The sequence below is a fragment of the Rhinolophus ferrumequinum genome, chromosome 15, assembly GCF_004115265.2.
Source record: "Rhinolophus ferrumequinum isolate MPI-CBG mRhiFer1 chromosome 15, mRhiFer1_v1.p, whole genome shotgun sequence".
In the NCBI taxonomy this organism is placed as follows: Eukaryota; Metazoa; Chordata; class Mammalia; order Chiroptera; family Rhinolophidae; genus Rhinolophus; species Rhinolophus ferrumequinum.
This window is the reverse complement of record NC_046298.1, coordinates 37,886,365-37,914,117: the sequence shown is the minus strand read 5'-3', so window position 1 is coordinate 37,914,117 and position 27,753 is coordinate 37,886,365. Positions and strand designations below refer to the sequence as shown.

The 27,753-nt window shown below is 49.0% G+C and overlaps 1 protein-coding gene across 1 annotated transcript in view; it reads right to left on the bottom strand.

Annotated features, from left to right (window-relative positions):
* The window catches only part of RYR1 (ryanodine receptor 1), a 110,268-nt gene that overhangs the window by 58,508 nt on the left and 24,007 nt on the right, over nucleotides 1-27,753 (bottom strand). The window contains 27 exon segments of the mRNA XM_033127196.1: nucleotides 835-925; nucleotides 1,014-1,234; nucleotides 2,480-2,649; nucleotides 2,744-2,864; nucleotides 3,251-3,359; nucleotides 3,447-3,633; nucleotides 3,845-3,980; nucleotides 5,973-6,067; nucleotides 6,466-6,598; nucleotides 6,685-6,799; nucleotides 7,356-7,629; nucleotides 9,127-9,273; nucleotides 12,148-12,259; nucleotides 12,601-12,801; nucleotides 13,140-13,406; nucleotides 14,905-15,517; nucleotides 16,688-16,914; nucleotides 17,068-17,154; nucleotides 19,703-19,868; nucleotides 20,240-20,400; nucleotides 21,254-21,386; nucleotides 22,337-22,731; nucleotides 25,722-25,930; nucleotides 26,102-26,276; nucleotides 26,960-26,989; nucleotides 26,991-27,080; nucleotides 27,082-27,163. Coding sequence (XP_032983087.1) covers nucleotides 835-925; nucleotides 1,014-1,234; nucleotides 2,480-2,649; nucleotides 2,744-2,864; nucleotides 3,251-3,359; nucleotides 3,447-3,633; nucleotides 3,845-3,980; nucleotides 5,973-6,067; nucleotides 6,466-6,598; nucleotides 6,685-6,799; nucleotides 7,356-7,629; nucleotides 9,127-9,273; nucleotides 12,148-12,259; nucleotides 12,601-12,801; nucleotides 13,140-13,406; nucleotides 14,905-15,517; nucleotides 16,688-16,914; nucleotides 17,068-17,154; nucleotides 19,703-19,868; nucleotides 20,240-20,400; nucleotides 21,254-21,386; nucleotides 22,337-22,731; nucleotides 25,722-25,930; nucleotides 26,102-26,276; nucleotides 26,960-26,989; nucleotides 26,991-27,080; nucleotides 27,082-27,163 — 4,747 coding nt within the window.

The window sequence follows — 27,753 nt, the reverse complement described above, 5'->3', positions numbered from 1 at the left end:
AGTGCTTCTACACTAAGAAGGAGGTGGAGGCAAATAATATGGTAATAAAAGGGAATGGTGTGCTTGGTGGGGAGTGGTACTGAACAGTTTATTATGCAAATTTAGAATCCTAATTTAGAGTCAGGATGGGCATTAAACCAGAACTGGATTTGTCTGGTGTTGCTTTACACAAATAAGCACGCTAATATTAATTCATGAACAGGGTTGTGAGTAAATGGGCATAAAGATAGAGAGATCTGCTCCTATGTGAATTATCATGCTGAACAGAAACTTAAGCAGCACCCCAGGCAAATATATGGTAATTGGGAAGAGGGCCTCCACATCCAGTATGCAAATTTGAACTAGGGACTGATTTAGATGAATTATACAAAATACTGAAGACATCTGAGTTAGGGATATTTCATCATGCAAACTAGCATGCAAATGAAAAAATAATGGGACATAAAGTGTGCAAATATTCAGAACAGCTGTGGTACTGTTTATTCAAATAAATGCACTCATTTAAATAGTAGAAGGCTGGTGGTCTGGGCGTGAGAATAAGCATGCTAATTAGGAAAAGTAGTGTGCCCCATGCAAATCTATGCTAATATGGGTGTGGGCTGGTTCACTGTTAGGCAAATCAAATGCTAATTAGGGCATGTTAGACGCACCAATGACGAAAAGTGAATGTCTTGGGAATCCCAGTATGCAAATGAGAATGCTAAAGGATGCCTTTGCATTTACAGGTTAACTGGCCTGGGCGGTGCTGATACAAATGAGCCCCATAAGCTGAGGGCGGAGCAAACAGGTGGGCAGGACATGGAAACGAGAGCTCTAAAGAGCATCTGCCCTCACCTTGAGTGGCATCTTGGCGAACTCGTTAAGGATGGGCACATCGAACACCAGGCGCCGCAGCAGGTGCTGCAGCATGGACGGGCGGATGTACCTGCGGGGACATGCAGGGGGCAGTGGGCTCTCAGCTTGAGGCCTGCCGCACCCCAAGGGCCGGCCCACGCCCTCCAGCCCAGCCCCACCTGCAGAGTGCCATGAGGCAGTCCTCGATGACGTCGCGCTGTGCCTTGGTGAGCGAGCGGCCACGGGACAGGCGGTATATCGTGTGAAGCATGGAGTCCACCATGATGGCACGGTGCTCAGTTCCCGCAAAGAGTGGTGCACACTTGGTGATGAGTGGCAGCACCGCCAGGCACAGGTAGCGGTTCAGTGCCAGTGCCATCTCTGTGGTACTGAAAGTGGCCTGGGGTGCAGAGTGGGGACATCAAGCCCACTGAGTGCTTCTGGAATTGTCCTGGCACCCCACTGGACAACTCTGGGCAAACGACCCAGGCTTCTCATCTTCTCCCCAAACCTGCTCCCTTACTACTATGGACTACGCAAATTTTCAAACACATACAAAAGTGGAGAAGCCAATTAATGAAACCGCATTACCCAGAGTAGACTGTTTTGCAGATTTCCACCTTCTGCACATTTATTCCCTCTAACTCCATCTTTTTTCCTGTAATATTTCCATGCAACCCCCAGCCACATATCATTTTACCAAAAGATATTTAAATATATCCCTCCCTTCAGACAAGTACTTCTATTTAATATTCCATGCTGCCATTATCACATCTCACAGAATTAACAGTCTTAATATTCATGATCAGCCTTCTCCAATTGTCTCAAAAATTGCTTTGCATTTAGCTGGGATTGTTTGGATCAGACCCAGGAAGGTCAGTATACTGTATTTGGCTGATGGGATTGCTTAGGTCTTTTCATCTGTAATGATTCCTTTTCCTCCCCTATTTAATACTTTTTTTTCTATTTAATACTTTTTATTGCTGAAGAAACTGGGTCATGAATCCCGTGGAATTTCATACATTTTGGCTTTGGCTAGTCACTTCCTGGTGGTGTCAGTTAACTGTTCCTCTGCTCACTGTATTGCTGACAAGTTTGTGGTTATAGATTCAAGTTTCTGTGTTCAATTTCCCAGTTAATGGCCAACAGTCATTTCTACCATCTTAAGAAGAGCCTTCTCTTGACCAAGGTCACCCCTCCAGGACATCGCTATTTCTCTGCCTCCTCTGTCACCAACTTGTGTAAAGACTGTCAACACTCACTGTCCCCTCTACCTCACTTCCCAGGCTCCTTAAACCCTCTCCAGTGAGGCTTTCAACCCACTGCCTTACTGCTTGTCAAGGTCATCAGTGACCTCCATCTGGCCAAACCAGGGGTCAGTTCTTAGCCTTCATCTTACTTGACCTTGTCACCTTCTGTTATGATTGTTGTGCACAGATCTTTGTGTCTCCATGACGCTGAGCCGTCATTGAGAATGATTATTTCTTATAACCTGAGGTATTGGAGATTTCCATACCCCCTTTACCAGAACTCAGAATTTTTCTTGGTTTTTGTTTTCTATCTTGATGGTGGAGGAGGGAGGATCAGGATAGGTACACAATTTCAGAACAAACAAGAGTGCAGGAAGGTGGGCTGGGCTGCTCACCGTGTCCAGAGAGGCGGCTGCCCTCATGTCGGGCAGAAAGCCCACGTCCAGCACATGCAGCAAGAAGTCCTGGCTGTCGATGCCATACACACGGTCCAGGAAGAGCACCATGGATGCCTTGTGGTCTGGCACAAAGGATGCCGACATCTTTGGCTGTACCAGACCTCCATCTGTGGGCAAGGACACAGGGGGTCAGGGGTGCCCTTCGGACCCACCCACCCCCTCCCAGCATCACTCCCTTGCTGAGTCCCGCCCCCTCCACACCTTTGCCCAGGGTGGGGATCTGCAGTGGAAGGCTAATGATGCCCACGAGGTCCTCCAGGGGTACGAGGGAGCGCAGGATGGCACGGATCCGCAGGGCCTCACCCTTGCCGGCTTGGATTAGCTGGAGCAGGGAGGTGGACATGTCATTAGGCAGTCTGTGCCCTGTTTGGTCATTACCCCATTCCGTCCCTTCTTGACCCCAGAGGGAACAGGACTCCCTTTTGTGGGGCTAACTCTAGGATACTCAGCTCTGACCCCTGCCTGTGCTTCTCCACTGCAGCACTGACCACCCCTGGCTCTCAATGCCGAGTTCGCCCCACCACCCTGGACTGGGAGTTCTGGGAGAGCAGGGCCTGGGGCTTTCTTGGTCCCTGGTTTGTCCTCAGCACTGCCTAGCCCAGGACCACCCACATAGTGAGAGCTCAAGCAACGTTGCTGAGTGCCTGACTGAAGGGGTGCAAGGTTGGCCATGTACACACAACCCCCACCCCGGCCTTTGGGTCTCACATGCATCTCTGGTGCACAGCGTCCAAGCAGGTCGATCAAGGCCGCATAGAAGGACATGATGGCATGTCCCAGGTGCACCCGGTTTTCCTCAGGAGGCTCCTCTCCAAAGCTGCAGGGGAAGGCAGGTGGTATGGGGGAGGCAGCAAGGGGCACAGGAGGACAGGTTGTTCTGTTGAGGAATGGGTGGGAGACTCACTGCTCACGCCGCCGGTCCCTGCGGACACCTGGGCCGTCCCGAGCAGGGTCCTCGGAGATGCGGATGGCCTCTTCGATGGCAGCCAGCAGCCCCGAGCCGCCCTCACCCCGCAGGGCCGGCCCAAAGCACTCGGGCTTGCGGATGAGCAGGCGTACCACCACGTTGGCGTTCTCCTCCACACTCTCACCTAGTAGCTCAGGCAGGTCAGGAGGTCCCGTGAGCCACTGCCCAGGAGCTCTCCCCATGCAGCCCTGGACCCAGCACCTCAAGGGTTCATGCCAGGCTGTGACCCTACTCCCTGCCCAGGCCAGACCTGTGGCTCAAGATATGGGCCACACCCGAGTGAACCCTTGGCCAGTGAGCCCCGCCTCCTGCCCCCCCACCACCACCTGCCTCACCATTGACAAAAACAGCAAAGCGCAGGAAGTCCAGGTAGCGCTCACCGCCACCAGGGTTCCAGCCAATGTCTGGGTACCCTTTGGCCAGGAGCATGGGGCAGCTCTGGAGGCCACAGCCCGCCAGGTAGGACACCACCTAGGGGTGGAGGGGGTGCTCAGTCTGAGGCCAGACCTACACTGCCTTCTTCCCCTGCTCATCCCTGGAGCTCCGCAATCTGCTTTATCTCTGGATCCCTCGGCAAACAATTACCCTCATTGTCCACCCTCATCGCCTCCTGCCCTCATCTCTTACTGTTCGTCCCTCACTCTCTCTGCTCCAATCACACTGATCTCTTTGCTGTTCCACAAACAAACTCATGAGGTTCGCTCCTGCCTCATGACCTTCACACTGACTGTTCCCCTGCCTGGAATGTTCTTCCCCCTAATGTCTATACAGCACCTTGCCTCCTTCAGAGTTTACTTGAAAGCCTTTCTCAGCAAGGCTTTCTTTGACAACTCTTGTCTAAACTTCGACACCCTTCTGACACTTGATATTTCTCTCTCCTGCTCACTTGTTTGCTTCTTAACACTCGTCACTAGCAAATATGAGGTGTGATCAAACAATACAGTGAATGTTTAAAAAAAAATGTATTACACTAAAAGACGCAATGCCATTAATCCCCCTCAAAGTACACCCCCTCATTATGAACACACTTATCCCATTGTTCTTGCCACTTTCTGAAGCAGTTCTCGAAGTCCTCTTTCATGAGTGTCTTTAGTTGCGCTGTCTCTATGTCTTGAATCTTATGTCTTTAGTGGCTGCCTTTATGTCTTGAATCAATTCAAAACATTTACCTTTCATGGTCATTTTGACTTTAGGGAAGAGCCAGAAGTTGCAGTGCCAGATACAACGAATAAGGTGGATGAGGACAAACTGCAATGTGTTTATTTGACAGAAATTGCCATACTAGAAGCGATGTGTGACACGGAGCCTTTCCATTGTGATCAGAAAATATGCTGAGTGCATCCAACAGAAAGGCAGGGATCTTCAATATGGGAAGCGGCTCGTTGAACCTTAGTTACAATGTGTGACAAGTTTCAACTTGTTCAGTGCAGTCAGTTGGGGATGAGCTACGGTTGAGAGAAGGTGTGTTTTAAAGTGTGTCACAAATCATCCTCCATCATGACAACACTCCGTGTCACACATCATTTCTGGTACAGCAATTTCTGTCAAATAAAAACATTGAAGTGTGTCCTCATCCACCTTATCCACTGGATCTGTCACCGTGTGACTTCTGGCTCTTCTCCAAAGTCAAATTGATTCAGGACATTGAGGCAGCCATGACAGCGCAACTAAAGACACTCAAAAAAAAGGACTTCCAGAACTGCTTCAGAAAGTGGCAAGAAAGATGGGATAAGTGTGTTCGAAGTGAGAAGGAATATTTTGAGGGGGATTAATGGCAATGTGTCTTTTACTGCAATAATTTTTAAAATTTAAATATTCACCATATGGTTTGATCACACCTTGTACGCCATGCATTTCATTTATTCATCTTGTTTATTATCCCAACTCGAACATCAGCCTCACAAGGACAAAAATTTTTGACTGTCTCATTCACTATCATACCCTTACTGCCTTGGACAGGTCCTGACACACAGTAGGTGCTCAATAAACATTTGTTAAATAAATAATAATATAATAGTGGATAACTGTTATTGAGTGCTTACTGTTTTGTAAATGCTTTCACAGATTAATTCATTTAAAACTCAGAACTCTATGAAGTTGTTTTTATTATTATATTCACTTTGCATATGAGGAGATGGAGACCTGGAGAGTTTAAGTCATTTGTTCAAGGCCAGACAGCAAGGGAGTGGGGAGAACTGAATCTAAGTTGCTGAACTCCAGAGCCCACACCCATCACTGCACGTAGACGCGGGGCCACAGAAGGCTAAAAAACACGTCAAGGCCATGCAGCTGGGGAGGGTGGGGCATGGATTAGCCCCCAGCCCCATGAATAAGTGATTGGGTCCTATCATTCCCTGCAAATTATCCCCCTTCTGCTCCAGTCCTGGACAATCCAGAATCACCCCTGAGAATGGGTCCCGAATCGGCAGGTGCCCGCAGGGGCCAGGCCTGCCCCCTCCACACCTTTTCCAGGTCCTGCTCCTGCAACGCCAAGGCCAGCTCGTTGTTGTCAATGACAGAGGCAGCTGCTACATCCAGGGGTGTGGAGCCCTGCATGCCTGTGGGGGCGAGAAGTGGTGAGAATGTTCTTCAGAAGTTCATAGCCACCTGTCTCATTCCTGCTTGTCTTACCTCCTCTGGAAAGCCCTCCCTGAACACCCCTTTTCCATCCTGGGTGAGGTGCCTCCTATGGCCTGAGCTTCCCCCTCCTAGGCCTGACCACTCTGGGCTGTCGCTGTCTGGGACGGGTCTGTCTTTCCTACTGCACTGTGAGCCCCTTGAGGGTCAGGCCCGGGGCTGTGTGGGTGCCCCCAGCACTGCCCCTCACTGGGCCAGATCCAGGGTGAGTTGAGAGTGTTTGCTGAATGAATGAGTGAGCCAGCGGAGAGTGGGGCAGGCCTGGCTGGACTGGCAGGAGTGGGCTCTGGGGGGCAGCCCCAGCCTTGGGGGTTCTTACCCAGGCCGATGCCGCTGTTCTCCAGCAGGTAGCTCAGGTGGTCAAACATGGAGCGCTGGTTCTGCCGGCTGATGCGACAGAAGTAGCAGAGGAAGCGGCAGCAGCTCGTCACCATCTTGGGGAAGCGGATCTCCTGGGCCGGGCAGGGTGGGCCAGTGGTCAATGTCTACTTTCTGTGGCTCCCGCCCCTGTGCTCCCTGGCCCTGCCAGGCTCCTTACCTTGGATTCGCCGCCCCCGAGGACGTTCACCATGACCTCCATGACTGTCTCGTGCATGCCCAGCGCCCGCATCAGGTTCGGGTGTTGGTAGAAGACTTTGTTGTTCATGATGTTCCTGTGGACAGATGGAGAGCTGGGCACAAGTCCAGGGCGAGCCCCCAGACGCTTGGGGGAGCCGTCACCAGGTGGTGACCTCTGTCATACTGCCTATTGTATCCTCTACAGGACTTGGCACACAGTAGGTGCTCAGTAAATGTTTGCTGACTGAATGAATGAGGCACACTTGACACTAAGTGGGTGCTCAATACTATTATTATTATTCCTACTACTATGTGCGTGAGCTCACGAAAGCTGCACCAGGACTCTACGAGGTAGGCATGGCTCCATCCCATTTGAGCTCAGAGAGGGAGAGGGTGACCTTTGTGCCAAGAGTCCCAGCTGAGTAGAAGCTGTTCCCTAGGGGTGGGTGGAGAGGTAAGGGGAGGGGACATTACCCAGGGAGATGGGCCAGCTGCTGGGATCAGGAGTATATCACTCCGAGGATGGGGCAGAAGTGAGGGAGAGAGACATTATCGTATCCAGAGGACATGACCCAGGGGACAAGCTGGAGCCAGGAAGGCTCACCTCCCTTCCCCAGAGACGTGCAGTCAGGGGAAGGGGCGGTGCCTCACCCAATGCTCTGGATCATGAGGTTCTCCTCCTGGGGGCCCATCTGTACGATAAGCAGTGAGCGGATCTGGCCGAGACACTCGAGCAGGCTCATGGTGTCCTCCACGGAGGATGGCGAGATGGTGTACGCCCGGGGCAGGGCGCGCAGCAGCTCCCCGAGCCCGTCATACTGTCGGTGCAGGAGGCTAAACATGGCCCGTACCAGCTCAGGGCTCTGCACAAAGTCCTCTTGGGCCCAACGCACCACCGTGTGGGACACCAGCTCCTGCAGCGACTCTGGGAAGGGGAAGCAAGGATCAGAACACTTTGCCTGGACAGAGCCTTGAGCCTGAGCAATGCAGAAGGTGCCCCTATTTCCAGAGGCTTCTCAGTTACTAACCCTTCCCACCCTCCACCTGTCAGGAGTACATGGATGCTGGCAGATTTTTTTTTTAATTGCCCTAAGAGTCTATCTGTTCTCTTCACCCTAATACTCTTTCCATAAGGGTGCCTACAAGTTTCAAGAGGAAAAAGAAATGGAATCGCTACAGAACACCTGAGCACTTCACCAGGCACCTTGTGAAAGCACAAGCCTCAATTCTATTTGTTTTGTAAAAATACTGTCAACTTTTCATCACAAGAGTCAACAGACACAAAGAAAAACTGAGAGGACTTCAGCGTCACTTGAAAATGATGTCAGAATAACAGTTTTCTTTTCCCTGGCCCTCTTCCTGGGCTTCACCTTTCCTTTTCCTGGTGAGGCTGGGCCTCACCAGCCAGCATACATTTATCTCTCTTTCTCTCCCAACAGTTTTTTCTTCCCAGGATTTCTGGTAAAGAAGACGGATGTCTCCTGTGTCTCAAGGTTAAGAGAAACCGCCAGGCACTGGCATTGAACGATGGTGTCAGGTCATGACCTGTGACGTGTTGATCCTACCTTCCTTCCTGCAGCCCAAACAACCTGGCCCATCACTTCTGATCTCAACTCCTGCCCCTCTCCCCCTGCTCACTCTACGCTAGCCGCCACATTGATCTCTAAATGCACCAAGCACGATCCTGTCTCAGGGCCTTTGCACTGGCTGTTCTCTCTGTACCGATCATCCTTCCCCAGACCATTCATTGCACGCCTCACTCTCTCACTCTGACCCCTTCATCTTTGGCCCTCTCTCTCCACTTTGTTTTTCTTCATAGTACCCATGGCCACCTGACATTATGGTATATGCATATTTGTATCTGTTGTAATATTCTAAACTTCTTGAGGGCAGGGTCTGTGATTCCCCAGCTTTGAAAACAGTGCCTTGCCCAGGGTTGGTCCAATAAAAGTTTCCTAAATGTTGTAGAATAAACCCTGTACCAATATCAGGGACTCTACCCTCGTTAGATGGGGTTAATATATAGTTTGCATAATGACCCACTGGCCCAACATTTATCATAACTGCTTTTGTAATCCCTCAGCATGGTCATTGTTTCACCAAGAAAGAAAAACAAAGAAAAGCCACAAGGATATGGAAACCACAGTGGTGCAGGAGTTGCCATCAACCTAAGGCTGGATGTATGTCTCTGCTCTAGAGGGCCACATGCCATCCTGGTCCAACACACGTACTACACAGGCCCCACATTTGGGCCACACCTCCAGCATGCCCCCCTCTCACCCTGCCCGCCACTCCTCCTCTCTTTAATACCCATTTACCCTTCCCTTGCACAACTCCTCGTGGCCCGTCTTGGACCCAGAGGCTCCCTAAGCACAGGGATGCCCACCCCACTCTGGCCCCTCCCTAATGGCCCAGCCCTCACCAGGTTTGCTCTCCTCAGCAGGCAGATCCTCCTCGGTTTTCTCCTCCTTCTTTTTCACCAGCCGCACTTTCTCCAACAGGCTCATCAGACGGCTGCCCAGGGTGGCCTCTTCCTCTGGTTCCTCCTCTTCCTCCTCCAGCTGAATTCCTGCAGGTGGTCAAAAAGAGAAGGTGTTTCATTCATCTGTTTGCTTATTCAACTGCTTAATCATTCACTTTTTTTTTAAAAAAAGATTTTTTTTTTTTTATTGGAGAAGGGGAACAGGACTTTATTGGGGAACAATGTGTGCACTTCCAGGACTTTTTTCCAAGTCAAGTTGTTGTCCTTTCAATCTTAGTTGTGGAGGGTGCCATTCAGCTTCAAGTTGTTGTCCTTTTCAGTCTTAGTTGTAGAGGGCGCAGCTCAGCTCCAGGTCCAGTTGCCATTGCTAGTTGCAAATCCCTTGCGGGAGTCGAAACCGGCAACCTTGTGGTTGAGAGGACGCGCTCCAACCAACTGAGCCATCTGGGAGCTCAGTGGCAGCTCAGCTCAAGGTGCCGTGTTCAATCTTAGTTGCAGGGGGCGCTGCCCACCATCCTTGCAAGAGTCAAGGAATTGAACTGGCAACCTTGTGGTTGAGAGCCTGCGCTCCAACCAACTGAGTCAGCTGGTAGCTCAGCGGCAGCTCAGCTCAAGGTGCCGTGTTCAATCTTAGTTCCACTATCCCTTGTGGGACTCGAGGAATTGAACTGGCAACCTTGTGGTTGAGAGCCCACTGTCCCATGTGGGAATCGAACCAACAGCCTTTGGAGTTAGGAGCATGGAGCTCTAACCGCCTGAGCCACCGGGCCCGCCCTCATTCACTTCTTTAGTCCTTCATCTGTTCATTCATTCATGTGTGCATTCATGGAGTTTTTCATTTATTTCTTTATACGGGGTATGATCCAAAAATATGGTGAAGTTTAAATAAAAAGAATTTGTTACAGTAAAAACACATTGCCATTAATCCCCCTCAAAATATTCCCCTCGCTTCAAACACTTTTATCCATTGCTCTTGCCACTTTCTGAAGCAGTTCTGGAAGTCCTCTTTCGTGAGTGTTTTTAGTTGTGCTGTCATGGCTGCCTCGATGTCCTGCATTGATTCAAAATGTTTACCTTTCATGGTCATTTTGACTTTGGGGAAGAGCCAGAAGTCGCACCGTGCCACATCTGGTGAATAAGGTGGATGAGTACACACCATAATGTTTTTATTTGACAGAAATTGCCATATACCAGAAGTGATGTGTGACATGTAGACTTTTCATTATAATCAGAAAATATGGTGACTGCTGCTGCCGAGTGCCATCCAACAGAAAGGCAGGGATCTTCATTATGGGAAGTGGTACATCGAACCTTAGTAACAGTGTGTGACAAGTTTCAAATTGTTCAGTGCAGTCAGTCAGGTGTGAGCTACAGTTGAGAGAAGGTGTATTTTAAAGTGTGCTGTAAATCATCCTCCATCACGACAATGCTCTGTGTCACACATCGCTTCTGGTATACAGCAATTTCTGTCAAATAAAAAAACATTACACTGTGTCCTCCTCCACCTTATTCACTGGATCTGTCACCATGCAACTTCTGGCTCTTCCCCACAGTCAAAATGATTCAGGACTTTGAGGCAGCCATGACAGTGCCACTAAAGACACTCATGAAAGAGGACTTCCAGAACCGCTTCAGAAAGTGGCAAGAACTATGGGATAAATGTGTTCGAAGCAAGGGGGAGTATTTTGAGGGGGATTTATGGCATTGTGTCTTTTACTGTAATACATTTTTATTAAATTTAAACATACACCATATTGTTTGATCACACCTCATATGTTCATATATTTGTTCATTTATTCATTCTTTAAGGCATTTGTATTTTAAAATCAGCTACTGTAAATATGTTCAAAGAACTAAAGGAAACCATGTCTAAAGTATTAAAGAGAAATATGATGACAGTGACTCATCAAATAGAGATTATAATAAACAGGTAGGTAATATAAAATAATCATATAGAAATTCTGGGCTTGAAAAGTACAATAACAAATTTAAAAATCACTAGAGAGGTATGACCACATACCATGTTTTCCCAAAAATAAGACCTAGCTGGACAATCAGCTCTAATGCATCTTTGGAACAAAATTAGTATAAGACCCCATGTTATATTATATTATATTATATTATAGACCTGGTCTTATATTATAGTAAAATAAGACTGGGTCTTATATTAATTTTGCTCCAAAAGATACATTAGAGCTGATCGTCCAGCTAGGTCTTATTTTCAGGGAAACATGGTATTTGAGCTGGTAGGAAAAAGAATCAGTGAACTTGAAAGTAGAACAATAGAGATTGTCCAGGCTGAAGAACAGAAAAAAAAGGAAAAAAAACTAACAGAGTCTCAGAAACATGTGGGACACCACCCAGTATACAAATATATACATAACGGGAGTCCAAGGAGAGAAGGGAAAGGGGCAGGAAAAAAATGACCAAAAAAATCCCAAATTTGATTAAAATATTAATCTGCACATCCAAGAAACTAAACAAGCTCCAAGTAGGATAAATTCAAAGAGCTCTACACCTAGACAGATCACACTCAAACTATTTAAAGGCAAAGGCAAAGAGAAAAACTTGAAAGCTAACCAGAGAAAAACAACACATTATAAGGGACTCTCAATAAGATTGTCAGCTGACTTCTCATCAGGAACAATGAAGGTCATTCATCCATCCCTCCAGCCAGCCATCTCTCCACTCTCATCCATCTGCCTATAGCCACCCATCCATATACACATCCACTCAAATACCCATATAAACGTATCCTTCCACTCATCATCGATCTATTCACTAATACATCTATTATTCATTCATTCGTTCGTTCATTTGTTTGTTCATTCATTCAACCAACAAAGCAAACCAACCAACAGTTATATAACACCAATACTACAGATGTTTAAGATCAGGAAATCTTAAGGAAACTTTAGAAGAAAGTTTGGCAGGAGGGTTGTCTGATTCCCCTCTCCTTACCACAGTGTGCCAGCAGGTCTTGATGAAATTCAAGCAAATCCTGTCGAATCTCTTCAGGGACAGGACATTCTTCCACTTCCTCACTATCTTTGAAGTGCACAAGCATGTTGATCTAAGAGAAGGTCAAAGGTTAGAATGAGGGTCAGAGAACCCCAGAGCAGGAACACTGTTCGTCAAGGATCAAGATCCAATTGTGAGTCCCTGTCTAAGGTTGTGAGTCAAAGTGTAAGTTAATGAAGAATATCTGGGAGACTAGAGGTTTGAAAGGGATCACAGTCAGTCTGTATGACTCAGAGGTCAGGTTGATTCAGAGAAGGTAAGAGACAAACATATCAATAGGGTCAGATATCAAGAACAGGTTTAGAGGTCAAGTACCATTAGTGATTAGAGTAGGGGAGAGGTTGAGGTTGGGGTTTAGACAGTAAGGCCAACCAGGGCCAGGGGTCAGAGGACCTGCTCCTGGGGTGGCGAACGGAACTCGCGAGTACGTCGGGCAGTCTCAGCTGCAGACATGGTGAAGGCTCTCATGAGGAGGTTGTAGCGGTCCCGCTGGTTGGACTGGAGGTTGTCCACATAGCGCTCTGCAAAGGCTGCCAGGGACTCCACACGGTGCTGCAGCTCTTGGTCACAGAAATACTCCAGCAGGTGGCACATCTGCATAGACCAGCCATGCAGTAGGAGGAATAGTAATGAGACCATTAGGACTTCCTTGAAATTTTCTTGCTTTTCTCTCCCCCTCTCCATGGGGCTGCCCTGGTCTAGCCACCATTGTCTCCTGCCTGGATCCTTAAGCCAGACTTCTCCATGTCTCATTCCTCCAACTACTTTCCTTCTTGGAAACCAGAGAGATCATTCCATGCCAGTAGCACTCCACTGCTCTATGCACTTCACAGCTCCCCACTGCCTTGGGACAAACCCAGACTCACGACTTACCAGACCCTGTATCTCCCAGCACATGGATGGAGGTTGGAAAACAGGAAGAACCAGCCTACCTGTAATTTCACAGACTCTGGCAACTTCATCTGGAGCAACCCATCCTCCAAGCCTTCTTTTTCACCTTCTGCTGTCTCTTCTTCCTCTTTTTCTTCATCTTCTTTCTCCTGTGCCTCTTCCTCCTCATCCTCCTCCTTTTCCTCTTCATCTTCTTCTTCTTCCTCCTCTTCTTCCTCCTCCTCTTCTTCTTCTTCCTCAGTGAATACTTCAGGCTCAATCATCTTCAATATCTGTTTCACGTCCTCATCGCCAAAGACTCCCATCACCTACACGACAAAGCGAGTGTAGGTCCTTCACTGTGGCCTGCAGAGCCTCTATAATTAAGTCCCAGCCTCACTTCCCAGACCTGCTTCTTCTGCACATGACAGATTCAGTCCTGCATTGGCTATATGGTTCCTCCCACAAGCAGGAATGGCATCCCACTGCCCTGCCATCCATCCTCTTTAAGATTTCCCCAGATCCACACCCTGTGTCCCACCCACATGGCCCAGACCACTAGCCAAACATGAGCACCTCTTCCTTCACAAGTAAGTGTCTTTTCTCCCAAGCTTGAGCATATGTGACTCTGGAACACCCTACACCTGATGGAGGCTCTTATAACTCCCAGCATATGCCAGCTATCAGTCAACATAATGAAAATGCTAACAGATGGAAGGAGAGTGGGTAGATAAAAGGGAAGAAGAGTTGAGAAAGAGAGAGATAGATGAATGGGGGAAGGACAGGGTAGCTGCATGGCTGAATTAAAAGATGAAAGAGTAAGATTTGAAGGGGAGATGGATGAATGGGTGGGTAATGGATGGAGAGGTGAAGTCAAGGTGGAGGAAAAGAAGGTGGGTAAATGGATGACAGAGGATAAATGATGTATAGATAAGTGGTTAGGTGGATGGATGGTTTGATAGATACATGAGCAAGTAAATGAGTGGATGGGTAAATAAATAAATGCGTAAATAGCCATAGATGGGTTAGGATGGATGGATGAATGGGTGAATAGGTTTGTGGATGAAAAGATAGTTGGTTATATGGGTGAGTTATTAAATGGGTATGTGTGAATAGATGGATTGGTGAGTGGATGAATAGGTGTAGGTGGCTAGATAGATTTGTAGGTAGGTGGATGGGTACCCATGCATATGGATAGAGAGATGCATGAATGGATACACAGGTATGTGAAAGATGAAAGACTGGATGGGTCTGTGGAGGATGGATGGGTGGATGGATGCACAGGGTAGAAAGAATGATGACAGGATGTATAAAAGGAAAGGCAGATTAATAAATAAGTGGGTAGGTGGATAGATGAATATATGGAATGGTGACAGACTAATGTCCATGAATGAATGGAAGGGGGAATAGACAACTAGATTGAAAGCTGGAAAGATTGATACATGGATGGGTGAATAGATTGCTATGTGGGTGGAAAATGGAAGGGTAAATAGATATAGATGCAGATGGGAAGATGGGGGTATGTTTGAATGAATAGATGGATGGATGGAAGAGGATTGGAGGATGGAGGGATCTATGGATGGATGAATGATGGTTGGTTGGATGTGTGAATGGAAAGAAGAGAGTTATGACAGATGAATGGATGGAAGAAAAAGCGAATAAAGGATGAGTAGATAATAGAGGGGTAAATTGAAAGGTGGAGGATGTATGGGTGGGGAGACAAATGGGTGATTGTTTGTATAAATGGGAGAAGGGCTGATGTATGTGTGGACAGGTTATTTGAAATGTGGAAGAGTGGGACAGAGGGAAACAGGAGGAAGACATTACCAGCAGGGTGGACACAAGCTTGAGCACCGGCACAAACTGGAACTCCACAGAGCCCCCGACAGGGTCGCGTGCATGCTGCCCACCGTCTCGCACTGCCTCCCCCAGCATTCTCAGTGCTTTGTCCCGCAGGGCCTCCAGAGGGATGCTGGGGCTGAGTCGGGCCGGTGCTTCGGCCATCCCAGAAGCTGGCGAAGCAGCCACGAAACAGGGAGGTGAGAAATGGTGTGGAGGCCGCAGCGAGGTGGTGATGCCAACGCCAGGCAGGCCGTGGCGGCGGGGCCCATTATCTGCGCTTTTTCCGGGTGGGAAGAGGGTAATGGCGCGGGTCTCAGGCGTGAGGGGCACGATGTACTCGGAGAGCATGGAGCGGCGGCTGCGACAGGCACTTTCGAGATGGATGCTGATGAGGAGGTCGTAGTAGCCAGCACGCAACGGGCCCGGCAGGTGCGCGTCCTCCAAGGCGTGCAGCAGCTGTGCCTGGTCCACGTGGCTGCACAGAGCATGCGCCACGCGGTTGTTGCCCAGGGCACACACTGCGCGGTAGAGGCGGAGAGTGTGGGAGTGGAACCGCTGCAGGTTCAGGCGCTCCGACAGCTCCAGGATGTCCATGCACCTGCGAAGGAGATGGGCCACAGACAGACAGAGTGGGAAGAGGAGGCGGGAGACAGAGACACGGACCGGAGAGAGGGAAAGAGGTGCTCAGGTGAGTGGTGTGGCCCTAGTGCTCTGCTAGGCCAAGTTTCTGTGAGGTCTGTGGAGCTGGGTCGCAGGAGTCTCTCAACGGTTCTGGAAATCCCTATGGGGTCTGAGGGCCCCCTGGGAAGACCTGGCACTCTGGGGTATCTGAGACTCCACAGAGAAGATCTGGTGACCCTGAGATGTATCTGGGATCCCGGGATCGGGCCTGACCCCACTCTGGCTGGTCTTCGTACACTGGTTACATCTGAGCTTCACTAGAATGTAAATACCACCAGGGCAAGATATTTCTGCTTGTTTGTTTTTTTGTTTGTTTGTTTGTTTTTGCTGTTCCCAACACCTAAACAGGACTTAGCATATAGTAAGTGCTCAATAAATATTTGTTGAATGAATAAATGGATATGTCTGGACCCCTGAAGATGGGTCTGAGCCCACTGAGTTATATGTGCACGTTAATAGAATGTCCTTTCACAAGGGCTTGGTGTCTCCAGCCTAGGATGCCACCGGTCACATAGGAGGAGTTCACAGCTGTTTGTCAAATGAATGAACAAAGGAAAGATCAGGCATGTCAGAAGCCTCCTGGGGTGCGTCTGAGATCCCTGGCCATGTTCAGTCTTTAAGAGCATTCCTGCCATCCATGTGAACACACCTCCGCCCCGGTGTGTCTGGGTTCCCTGGAGTGGGTTTGAGAGATCTGGGGTGCATCCAGGCCTCTCGGAGTCATGTCCAGAACCCTCTGAGTTGCACTTGAGGCCCCTGTCGTGTTGCGTGGGCTCCCTAAGATGGATTTGGAGCCCCATGCGAAAAGTCTGTATCCCACCGAGAAGGGCCTAGGGTCCCTGAGGTGGGTCTGCGATTACCTGCAGTGTATCTGGGGATGCCTGGGCTGGGGCTGGGTCCCCTGAGGTGGGTCTGGGGTCCACTGAGATGGATCTCGGGCCCCCTGGGATGTGATCTGGGGATAGTAAAGCAGGTCTGGGGCCTTCTGAGGTGTTGTCTAAAACCCTGTGATGGGGGCAGTGAGTTGGACTCAGACCCCAGCGGCCTTGCAGAACCCCCCCCCCAGCGTGGCTGGGCTGGCCCTGACCGGTTCTCCTCAGGGATGTGCAGCGCCATCATGATCAGCGGCTCCTGGCACTGCACGGCCCAGCCCAGACGCTCGCCAGCGCGCCGTGTCTCCACCTGCAGGAAGTGGTTGGGCATGCGGCTCCACGAGATGGGCATCAGCATCTGCACCTCCAGCCTCGGCGGGCATTGTGGGGCCGGGTTCTTGCACTCGCTCAGAAACATGGCGGCCGACAGTGGCATGATATTCTGGGGGCATGGGGCACGGGTCAGGATTCCCTACCCTCTGTCCTGCCCCCCTGCTTCCGAGGAGATCGCCCGACTGCCCCTCCCCTTTGGCCACTCTGCCAGCCTGGCCTCCCGCACCTCCCGCCTCAGCATGCTCCATCACTGCACTCGTACTTTCTGCTTCCCCAGTTCAAACTGGATGACGTTCTGGTTGGTGGGCAGGACAAAGACAGCAGGAAAGAGCTTTGTGTTGGGTTCCACCTGGCAAGGGAGAAGAGGACAGGGTGAGGAAGGTGAGCTGGACATGGTGTTGACTCTAGAACCCAAACTCTGGGGCTCATCACCCCATCCTGACCCTGCTGGTGTCTGAAGATCCAAGCTTCGGCTCTGCAGGCTCCACAGGGGCCCTGAGGTGCCTCTTGGGCTACACTACCTCTGATCCAGCGAGGACAACCTCCTCCAACTTCCTCAGGGCAACCTGTGGTCTGGGTCTCTGCTCACATCATGTCCCCCACTGTGAATGCCATTCCTGTTTCTCTTCTAAGTGTACTCATTCTCTAAAACCCAGAAAGCGTTCTCTGACTGCGCCTTCCCTCCAGCCCCTTCGACCTTCCCAGTGGAACCCACCCAGGCTCCATCACCACAAACACCACCATCTGGGAAGCAATCTTGCCAAAACCAAACCTGAGTCTAATCACACCTCTGGACCCATCTCCCAGTTTACAGGAAAAACAGGGGACAGAGGAAAATGTTAAAATGACACCACAGACCCTGACTGTGGGGAACTAGGCCAGCATTGTTCAGATGGCAACGTGCATGAGAATCCCCTGGGCTTTGTTAAAATGCAGATTCTGAGTCAGTGGGTCTGGAGAGAGGCCTGAAATTCTGCATTTTTCTTAAAAAATTTTTTTTCCTTTACAGTTCCTATACAATATTATACTAGTTTCAGGTGTACAACATAGTGGTTAGACATTTATACACCTTATGAAGTGATCACCCCAATAAGTCTAGTTCCCACCTGACACCACACATAGTTGCTACAATAATATTGATATATCCCCTAACCCCCCAAACCATCTATAATGGCAACCATCAAAATGTTCTCTGTACCTATCAGTTTGTTTCTGTTTTGTTTGTTCGTTTATTTTGGTTTTTTAGATTCCACATGTAAGTGAAATCATATGGTATTTGTCTTTCTCTGTCTGACTTACTTCACTTAGCATAATACCCTATAGGCCCATCCATGTTGTCAAAAATGGCAAGATTTCATTCTTTTTTTTTTATGGCTGAGTAATATTCCTCTGTGTGTGTGTGTGTGTGTGTGGTGTGTGTGTGTGTTTTGTATCACATCTTCTTTATCCAATTGACTATCAATGGACACTTAGATTGCTTCTTTAGCTTGACTATTGTAAATAATACTGTAACGGACATAGGGATGCATATGTCTTTTTGAATTAGTGCTTTGGATTTCTTTGGATAAACACCCAGAAGTGTAATTGCTGGGTCATATGATAGTTCTAGTTTTCATTTTTTGAGGACCCTCCATACTGTTTTCTGCAGTGGCTGCACAATTTGCAATCCCATCAACAGTTCACGAAGGTTCCCTTTTCTCCACATCGTTGATGACACTTGTTTGTTGATGTATTGATGATGGCCATTCTGACAGGTGTGAGGTGATAATCATTGTTTTAATTTGCATTTCTCTGTTGCTTAGTGATGTTGATCATCTTTTCACAGAGATTCTGCATTTCTAACAAGCTCCCAGGTGATGCAGACCCTGCTGGTCCAGGGACCATACTTTGAGGAGCAAAGCTCTATAGCACAGACAGCCTGGTCTTTTCAACAAATACATTTCAAAGAAAAATGAGAGAGATGGAGGGGGAAATCTACACATGAAAAGAGACTCAAGGGACATCACAACCAATTAAAATATATGACCTTATTGAGATTCCAATTCAAACAAATGGTAAAAAGATGTTTTTGAGGCAACCAGAGAAATTTCAACATGGACTGGATATTTGATGATACTTAGGAAGTATTAGCACTTTTTAATGGTGATAGTGGTATTGTGGTTATGCTTTTTTAAAGGAAAAAACTTTATCTTTTATAGATGTATACTGAAAAGAGACAACACGACATGATGTCTGGGATATCCTTCAAAGTCATCCAGTGGGTACAGAAGTGAAGGTGAGTGTGGGAGAAAAGGCTGGCGCAAGGCTGGCTGTGAGTGGGTGATAGTTGAAGCTGTGGAATAGGGGCATGGAGATTCGTTACGCTATTCTTTTTTTGTACTTTTTAAAGTTCTCCGTTTAAAATAAAGTTTTATAAAATCCAACTTAGATGGATTAATGAGTGGCTAGGTAAATAAATATGTGAAAAAGCCAGTGTAGTAAAACGTGGATGGTAGATTCTTGGTAGTAGGTATATGGGCGTTCACTGTACAATTCCTTAAATTTTGCTGTATGTTTGAAATTTTTCATAATCAAGTGTTGACAAGGAAAAGCCCACCTTAGATTCTGGTCCACCCCAGCATGTTCCCATTGGTGAAAGGCAGCGACTGGTGGCACCTAGTCCCATAGGTAATATGGACCTCTATCTAAGGTCAAGGCTATGCTCTGTCTTGTCCTTTCTAAGCTTCATTTCCATGGGTGGTTCAATGAGGCGGTCTCCCAGGAGCCTCCCAGCTCTGACCAGGTGCTGTTTTTGTCCTGTCTCTCTAGGGTCTGGCCTCCAGGGGTGTCTAGGACAGTTGTGCCAGTATACTGGGACACAAAGATGCTAGTGCTAAGTTGCACAGGGCTGAGCTTACCTGGAAAAAGGTGTTGCTCTCTTTACCATTGGCCGTAAAGGTCATTAGGCCAGTGGCCAAGTCCACCAGGCAGCCAATGACGAGGTCCGTGTGGCTGATCCGGCCCTGCTGCCCGGAGCTTATGAAGTCCCCGCCCCACACCATGTAGCAGTTGCTGCACTTGAGGCTGGAAGAGACAGGGGTGGTGGTGAGTGCATGAATCCTCAGCCGAGGCATTCTGCACTCTGGGCACCCTCTTCCCTGAGCTCCTAGAATACCATGCCTTCAGAGCCCTTCCCCAGACTACCACCTGCAGACGTGAGCCCCTTGGAGCTAGAATTCTTAGAAGCTGGTGGGGGGTTCTGGAAGGAAAGAAAGGGAGCAGCGCGCAGTTCGGAGGTGCGATGCAGGATTACTGGAGTGGAAAGGAAGAAGGGAAAAACAGAGCAGGAGGCATTGGAGGAAACAGAAGAGAGGAGGAGGAGAAGAAGGGAAGCTTCTGAGCCAGGTACCCAGCGCTGACCGCCTGCCTCCCACAGTCCCCACCCGTGCCGGCACCTGCTGTGGACGTTGCCTTGTTCGTCCCCCATGGTCACCGTCACTGCCCGGACCTTGCTGAGGTCAAAGTTCATGTCGTGCTGATGGTAGTCGGGGGTGACCCAGCCCACCCACACGCAGCTGGGCTCCTGGCCAGCGAAGACCCTCACGGAGTAATAGTACTGGAGAGGCAAAGGGGGTACCAGTGGTCATTCTGGAAGAATGGTGACACAGGGCTTCCCTGGGACTCTAAGTAGTTTTCTCTGGATTCTCAGTGTCTTCTGGGAATTTAATAAGGAGTTGCCGGATTTGAGACTCCCTGGGTCTATGTCCCTTTGTTTCTGTCTAACTTTGGGAATCCTTTGGGACGATTTTGTGATAACCCCAAATTTGGGTCCTTCCCCAGATTGCAGCAAAGTTACAAATAAATACTGACTGACAAATAGCTCACTAATTAGCTTACAAAGTATCTCACTTAATTCCTACAATCACCATCAAGTGGGTATAATTTTTATCCCCACTTTACTATTTGGAAAACCATAGAGCTTCCATAGACGAGAAAGCATAGAGTGGTGATGTGACTTACCCAAGTGGCATCCAGGTCACCCATGATCCTAACCATTAGGCTGTTTGTCTCAGAAAATATTCCAGACTTGGGGAATCCCAAAACTATATTGGGAAAATTGTTAATTTTTGGTTCCCAGGAATATACTAGAATAGTTATTAAATTTGGAGGTATTAAGTTTATGCGGATGAACACAAATATTGGAGACCCAAGTCTATAACGGTTTATCCCTTGGATTTGGGGAACCCTGAGAGTTATATTAATGTTCCTTATAGCTTCCTTGTTTCCTGGCAATTTTTAGGCCCCTAGCTCTACGGATTTAGGGGTTCAAAAGATTAAATCAGTATGTGCTGTATTATAGGGTCTCCTGTGTATACTGAGGTGTTCCCTGATATGGGCAGTTACTGGGGATTAAGCATGAAATTTGGAAAGCAGAGGGGTCCCCAAAGTTGGAGGGCCCCGGTTCACACCGTAGTGGTGTTGAGGATGATCTCAGGGTCATCGCGGTCATCAGCAGGCACCACCTCGCGAGGGAGTCGGGGCAGAGTGGGCGTGGCTGGTGGCTGGGTCATCATGGCCGCCTTCTTGGCCTTGAACAAGAACCTGGTGGTGGGGAGAGGTTGCATGAGAATCAGATCTCAAGCTCGGTCCCCCAGTCCTCCCAGCACAACATTCATGGCCCCTACATCCATCCTAACTACACCCTCTTTCTAATACCCAAGGCCTCGCCTCTAGAGGAATGGAGTTTCCAGCTGTGCCAACCTAATCCATTCAGGAGGGACTGTGTTCTGTACTTGTGGGTGCCGGGTCACCCAGTGTTAGAGGTGCCTCTGGGAATGTGGAGGTTCCCTTTTGGGCATATAGTGGTCCCCCTAAGTCAGCATTTCTCATTTGGGTGCTAAAAGAATTTGGGAAAAGAAAATTCTTCATGTGTGGCACTGACTTGTACACTGAAAGCAGGAAGAATCCCTGGAGACCCCAGCAGCAGCACCCCCAAAACTGATAACCCAAATCTTCTTTCATTTCCAAACACTCCCCAAAATACATCCCATTGAAAACCACTACCATAGTAGGAGGAAATTAGATTTCATTTCAATTCAAGTTTAATGCCTTTTGAGGGTCTCCCTTGAAATAGTTTTTTTGGGGTATATTTGAGACACAGAAATTACCCTATTTTAGAAGACCACTGGTGTTCACTGGGATACCTTGGGGTGTAGTCAACTCTCCCAAGATACTGAGGTGCTCCTTTTAGTGTCCACGGTTAATGAAGTCCATTGGGTAAGATGCTTTGAGGCCCAACAGATACCCCAAGAACAGTGGAATTCTCCATAGATACAGTGTGGCACCCCAATTTTACATTCTCAGGGAAATTAGAGCTTCTCAGGAAAATAATGGCATCCACTTGAGACATGATAAGATTCCTCAGTATTCCTACTCATTAGCATATATGGGGCTACTTTGGGATACAGTGGGGTTTCTCAAGTCATTGAGGATTCCTAACTGGGGGTCCTAGGACAGACCGCAGGCCCCACCCTGCCCAACCCTTGACTCACCCTCTCTTCTTGTTCTTTTCTGTGGTAGCATCCTTCTCATTCTCCGCCCTGACAGGCTGGGCTTCTACCCCAGCCTGAGGGGTGCTCCCAGGCGCCCCCTCCTTGGCAGTTCCCTCTTTGCCCCCATCAGCCTCACCCCAGCGCCCAGCTGAGCGGCACAGGTTTTCATAGTCGGTGTCAGGTTCTGCTGCCCGGGCCTCATCCTCGGCAGGGGGCTGTAGGCCAGGGGATGCTAGGGGCGTGGCCCCTGCAGTGCAGCGGAAATGATGGTGGAACTGGACTGGAAGGCTCAGCCGGAGAAAGAGCATCTCCACTAGACTGTTCTGGGAGCCCCAGGTGCGGTGAGTCAGGCGCAGGCAGGGGGGTGTATCCACAGTGCCATCCACACGGGCCACCTGCGGGTGGGGGCAGGAAGCACTGAGCCTAGCGGGCAGGCTAGGCCGTTGGTCCTAAACCTGCTTACACAAAGAGCCACCATTAGGCCTTAGAGTACCTGTGTAAGAATCAGCTAAAGGTGTCCCCTCCTCTGGGTGGATGAGTTCTCTGAGGGGCACACAGCTTGGCCATCAGGTGTGTTCAGCCATCTGTTACCCTTTGTCTGGGCACCTTGTACAGTGGCAGTTCTGGTCAGACACTGAAGCTTGGGGAGCTTTCAAAACCTACCTATGCACAGACCTTACCCCAGATCAAGTCATCTATTTTATCCATCCATCCATCCATCCATCTGCCCACCTGTCCTTCATCCACCCATCCATCCATCCATCTGTCCATGTGTCCATCCATCCACCCGTCCATCTGTCCATCCATCCATCTGCCCATCTGTCCATCCCTGTATCCATCCACCTGTACATCCATGAATCTATCCATCCATCCCTCCATCCATCCACCCATCTGTCTACCCATCCAACCATCCATCTGTGCACCCATTTACGCATCCATCCACCCATCCACCTGTTCATCCATCCTTCCATCCTACAAATATTTACTGAATACCTACTGTGTGTCAGGCACTGTTCCAGGTGTTGGGAACACAGCAGAGAACAGAGCAAAGGCCTTGTCATCCTGATCTCTTAGGGAGAGCAGCCCAGCCCAGAAGGGTCAGAGTTTTATAAAATCTCCCCAGAAAAATTTTTGTTACACTTATATGTGGAAACATAACACTCAGAAAAGCGCACACATCCTCAGTGTGCAGCACAATGAGTTTTCAGAGTGAATACACCTGTGTGCCCAGCACCCAGAAAGAGAAACAGAAAACAATCAGCCCCTAGGAACCTCCTTGGTGCCTCTTCAGTCACTACCTTCTCAAAGACCGTGAAGGATCCTGATGAGGGAAATGCCACAACCTGGCCTAACTGAGAGACAGAAGCTGGTAGATGTATGTCCTGTGCCCGCCAAGTACAGACTCTCAAAAGTTTTCTGAAGACTCCATAAACAACTGGAGCGTTTCCCTTTCTTTGATGCCCCTCCCAAGCTGACCTCCTCAGGGACCAATTACTGAAACAGACGTCTGTCCTCCTTGCCAGCCAAAGAACTCACCCCAAAACTGTGTAACTAAAATTGGCTGTTGCCAGACTGTCTGCAGTCTGCTCTCTCTCCTCTTTCTTATTAATCCTGTTTGGCCTTTGCTCCTTGACAGCCGGCTACTGACCGTCTCCCTCCTGTGATTTGTGTGCAAAGTAACTAAATGTCTGCATGATCCTTTCACACTAACACCCTCCTGATTTATCAAACCGCAGATCAGCTTTGCCTGTTCTTGAACTTCCCACAAATGGGATCCCACGGTATGTGCTCTTTTGCGTCTGGCTTCTTTCAGTCAACAATATGTCTGTGAGACTCAGCCACAGGGTTGTGTATACGGTAAGTTTATTCAGGCTCACTGCTGTCTAGCATTCTGTTCTTTGGGTTGAGAATACAATCTGGCAGTGGCAGGAATTGGGAGGCTCACATCCCTTCCACCTCCCGGTCCAGCCACCTCTCTGGTCTCTCTGCTTCTACTTATGCTCCCTGCAATCCACTGTCAATAGGGACCTTTCCAAAATTCAGACCTAAACTGGACATTTCCCTGCTTAAAACCCTTCCATTTTTACCTTGTCTTAAAATGCCTCCCCACAAATTACTTAGTAATTATAAAGAGAAATATAGTAACTTTGCATGGGAGGAACCTGGCAGATTCCACCTTCATCAAATAGTCAGTTAACATAATCAGTAATAAGACGGTGACATCATGCACGTCCTGCTATCTTGCAGCAGCAGGACACAGCATCACTGCTGCCAAATACACAGTACCCGAGCCTAACCATGAGGAAACATCAGACAAACCCAAACTGAGGGATAGTCTGTACAATACCTGGCCTATACTCTTCAAAAATGTAAATGCCATGAAAGACAAAGAAAGACTCAAAAACATTTTATCTTAAGACTAAAAAGACATAATGAAATGCAACATGTAATCATGGATTGGACCCTACACCAAAAAAAACAAAAAGGGACATTATTACCACAATTTACAGATTTTGAATATGGATTGTGAATTAGGTAATAATACGTATCAGTGTTAAATTTCCTGATTTTCATAACTCCTGCGTGCAGGTCTTGTAAGAGCATAACCTGTTCTGAAGAAATGTGTACTGAACTATTTAGGGGCAAAGAGACATGATAGCTCCAACTTACTCAAATGATTCAGAAAAGAGCAAGAGGAAGATTATGTGAGAGGGAGATTCAAACACTGCCACGGATGGGAAAACTGAAGCTCAGGAAGAGACTGTCACATGCTCAAGGTAACAGGCCACACAGCAGGTACGAGGCCAACTCCAGATCTGTCTGATTCTAAAGCTGAACCTCAGTCACACGGAGCTCAAGTTCTTCCCAGACTGAGAGGACTACCCCAGGCACAACGTACTATCATTCTGGTCAACGTGGGATACTTAGGATCAGAGTCTGACCCTGCGTTAAACCTTGGGAAAGAGAAGCACTAGCGTCTAAAAATTAGGATGCACAGATTAATGAAGAGCTACTAAAAACAAACAAACATAACAATTACTAAGGCAAATGTCAAAAGGTACCCAAGGATTTACATTTCTTTAAACTTTGTTCTAGGATCAGGTAATTAATTACAAGGACTGGAAATTTCCATTGGGGTCACTTACTCCAGTTTCTCTTTTCTCCCTTCCCCAGTTTTATAGGTGAGGTACCTGGAGCTCAGAAAGGTTGTGGTTTGCCAAGGTGACACCCTACCAGGCAGCCCTGGGAGCCCATTGCCCTGACACCCCCTTGTACATGGCTTATGGGTTAACATGGAAGAAAAGGAGAAACTCGGAGAAGAGAATTGTGGGAAGAATGAGGTTTGGAGGCAGAGCAGAGGGTCCTGAGTGTGGCTGCTCCTCACCTCATAGTGGGGGTGCTCAAGGGGCACGGCCTCAAACTGGGGAAGGCTTTTGCTGAACCAGGTGGTGACCGGCCGCTGCATGTTGATGGCGAATGGCTCAAAGCCTTCCTGGAGGCCGCAGATGGCAAAGAACCGCAGGGAGCTCACGTCCTGGCCCAGGTTCAGGTGACCCACCTGGCCAGGTCCCAAGCTGCAGACGGGCAGGAAGCCTGGTGGGAGGGGATGGATGGGCAGGGGTGAGGATAGGTGGGCAGGGCGGGGGCAGTTTGTGGGGAGGAGGTACCGTGGGAGGAAGGGGGGAAAGGGGGAGCTGGAGGACGCAGTGTAGGGTTAGATCTGACAGAAGGAAACCAGAAGGGGGCGATTAGGCCAGGCCTCACCATCCCCAATCTCAATGTCCCGGAAGGCTGTTTCGGAGCCTGAATCCGACATGAGGATCTCGCCATTGAGGGTGAAGATAATGTTGTTCTCTGTGAGGTCGATCATGCAGCCCACGACATCACCCGAGTGCCAGGGACGCCCAAATGGCTCACTGCCCAAGTGCCAGCGCTGGCCCTGTGAGGAGGCAAGGGGAAAATGTGGGGTGGGGGAGACACAGAGAAACGGAGATGTACAGAAACAAGAACAGACATGTAAAGACGTACATGCAAGGCATGTGGGACAGAAGAGGTCACCCCACACTGTCCCCCATCTCTCCCCACGTTTGCACCCATGAGCTTTGGAATATAAGGGACAGGTTTTCATGCTTTCACTTCCCACTAATCTCTGTATCTCACCCCTTCTGCCTGGCTTCTCTACAGTGTCCACAGCTGGAGCTGGGGTTATGCAGACCACTACAGTGGTAGTGGGAGGTTGCAGGCAGCAGCAAGTGGAGGGATGGAAATGACAAATGGGCCTATTAGGGTCCCTCATACAGACCCATATGTACCTCTATGCCCCGTAATAGGTAAGTGAATAATGAGATGGGAGGGTGGGAAGCAGGGTGTTTGGATAGAAGAATGAAATGAAAGCTGAGTCCCCATGGGTTGATGCAAGGGAGAAAGAAAGTAAAGGCAGACAAATAGATACATGGATGGATGGATGATGGATGGATGGATGGATGGATGGATGGATGAGTGGTAAGGTAGATGCAGGGATGCGTGAACAGAGTGGGGCACAGATAGAGGCAGGGTTGGAGTGTAGGAGTTGTGGGAGGGAATACAGGGCCTGGCAGAGTGGAGCCGAGGGAAAGTACCCACGCGGTGTCCATTGAAGACATAGGCCAGCTCATTCGGCTCCCAGCTCCGTGTCAGGCCTCAGCTCAGGTCTTGCCCAGCCCACTCTCATCTCGCCCGTCGTGACTGCCTCAAACTCAAAGTAACCAGCGGCCGTTCTGCACCACATAGGATTTCTCAGCCCGGAAGATGCGTACCCGGTCCCAGCGGACTGGCTGTCCACCAGACCTATAAATGGGGCCGGGCAGAGTCAAAGAGGCTGGGTGGGGGGGTGGGTCCCAAGACACCAAACGTTAGTGGGAGAGACCAGAGAAGGTAAGGACCTTGAGGGGCTGGGGAAGAGGAACAATTCCTTGGTGTTAGAGGAGAAGAATTGGAACATCTCCGACTAGTCAGAGAATGTAGGAGGGACCTACTGAGTGAGATTCCTCCCCTCTTGTCTTTGGCAGTCAGAGTCTCAGAGAAGAGATGCTGGCAGAGACACAGAGGGAGGAAGTTGCGTCAGTCATGGTCACGGTCTGGGGTTAAGGGTCAAGATGAAGGTCTATGTTTAGAATCAAGGGTCGAGAGCCGGATCAGAGAGAGGAAATCAGAGTCAGGGTCAGGGAGGGGATAGAAACGGGCTGGAGCCAGGGCTTGAGAAATCGAAGGCTGAGGAACACAGCCAGGGGTGGGGGGTCAAGGTTGGGAATGGGGGTCCGTGATAGGTCAGGGGTCAGGTTAGGAGTGTGGTTAGAGGCTGAGGCCTTGGTTGGGTGGCTCCATGTTGTAGCTATAGTCCAGAGGTCAGGGGTTAGAGGTCATAGCTGGGGTCAGGG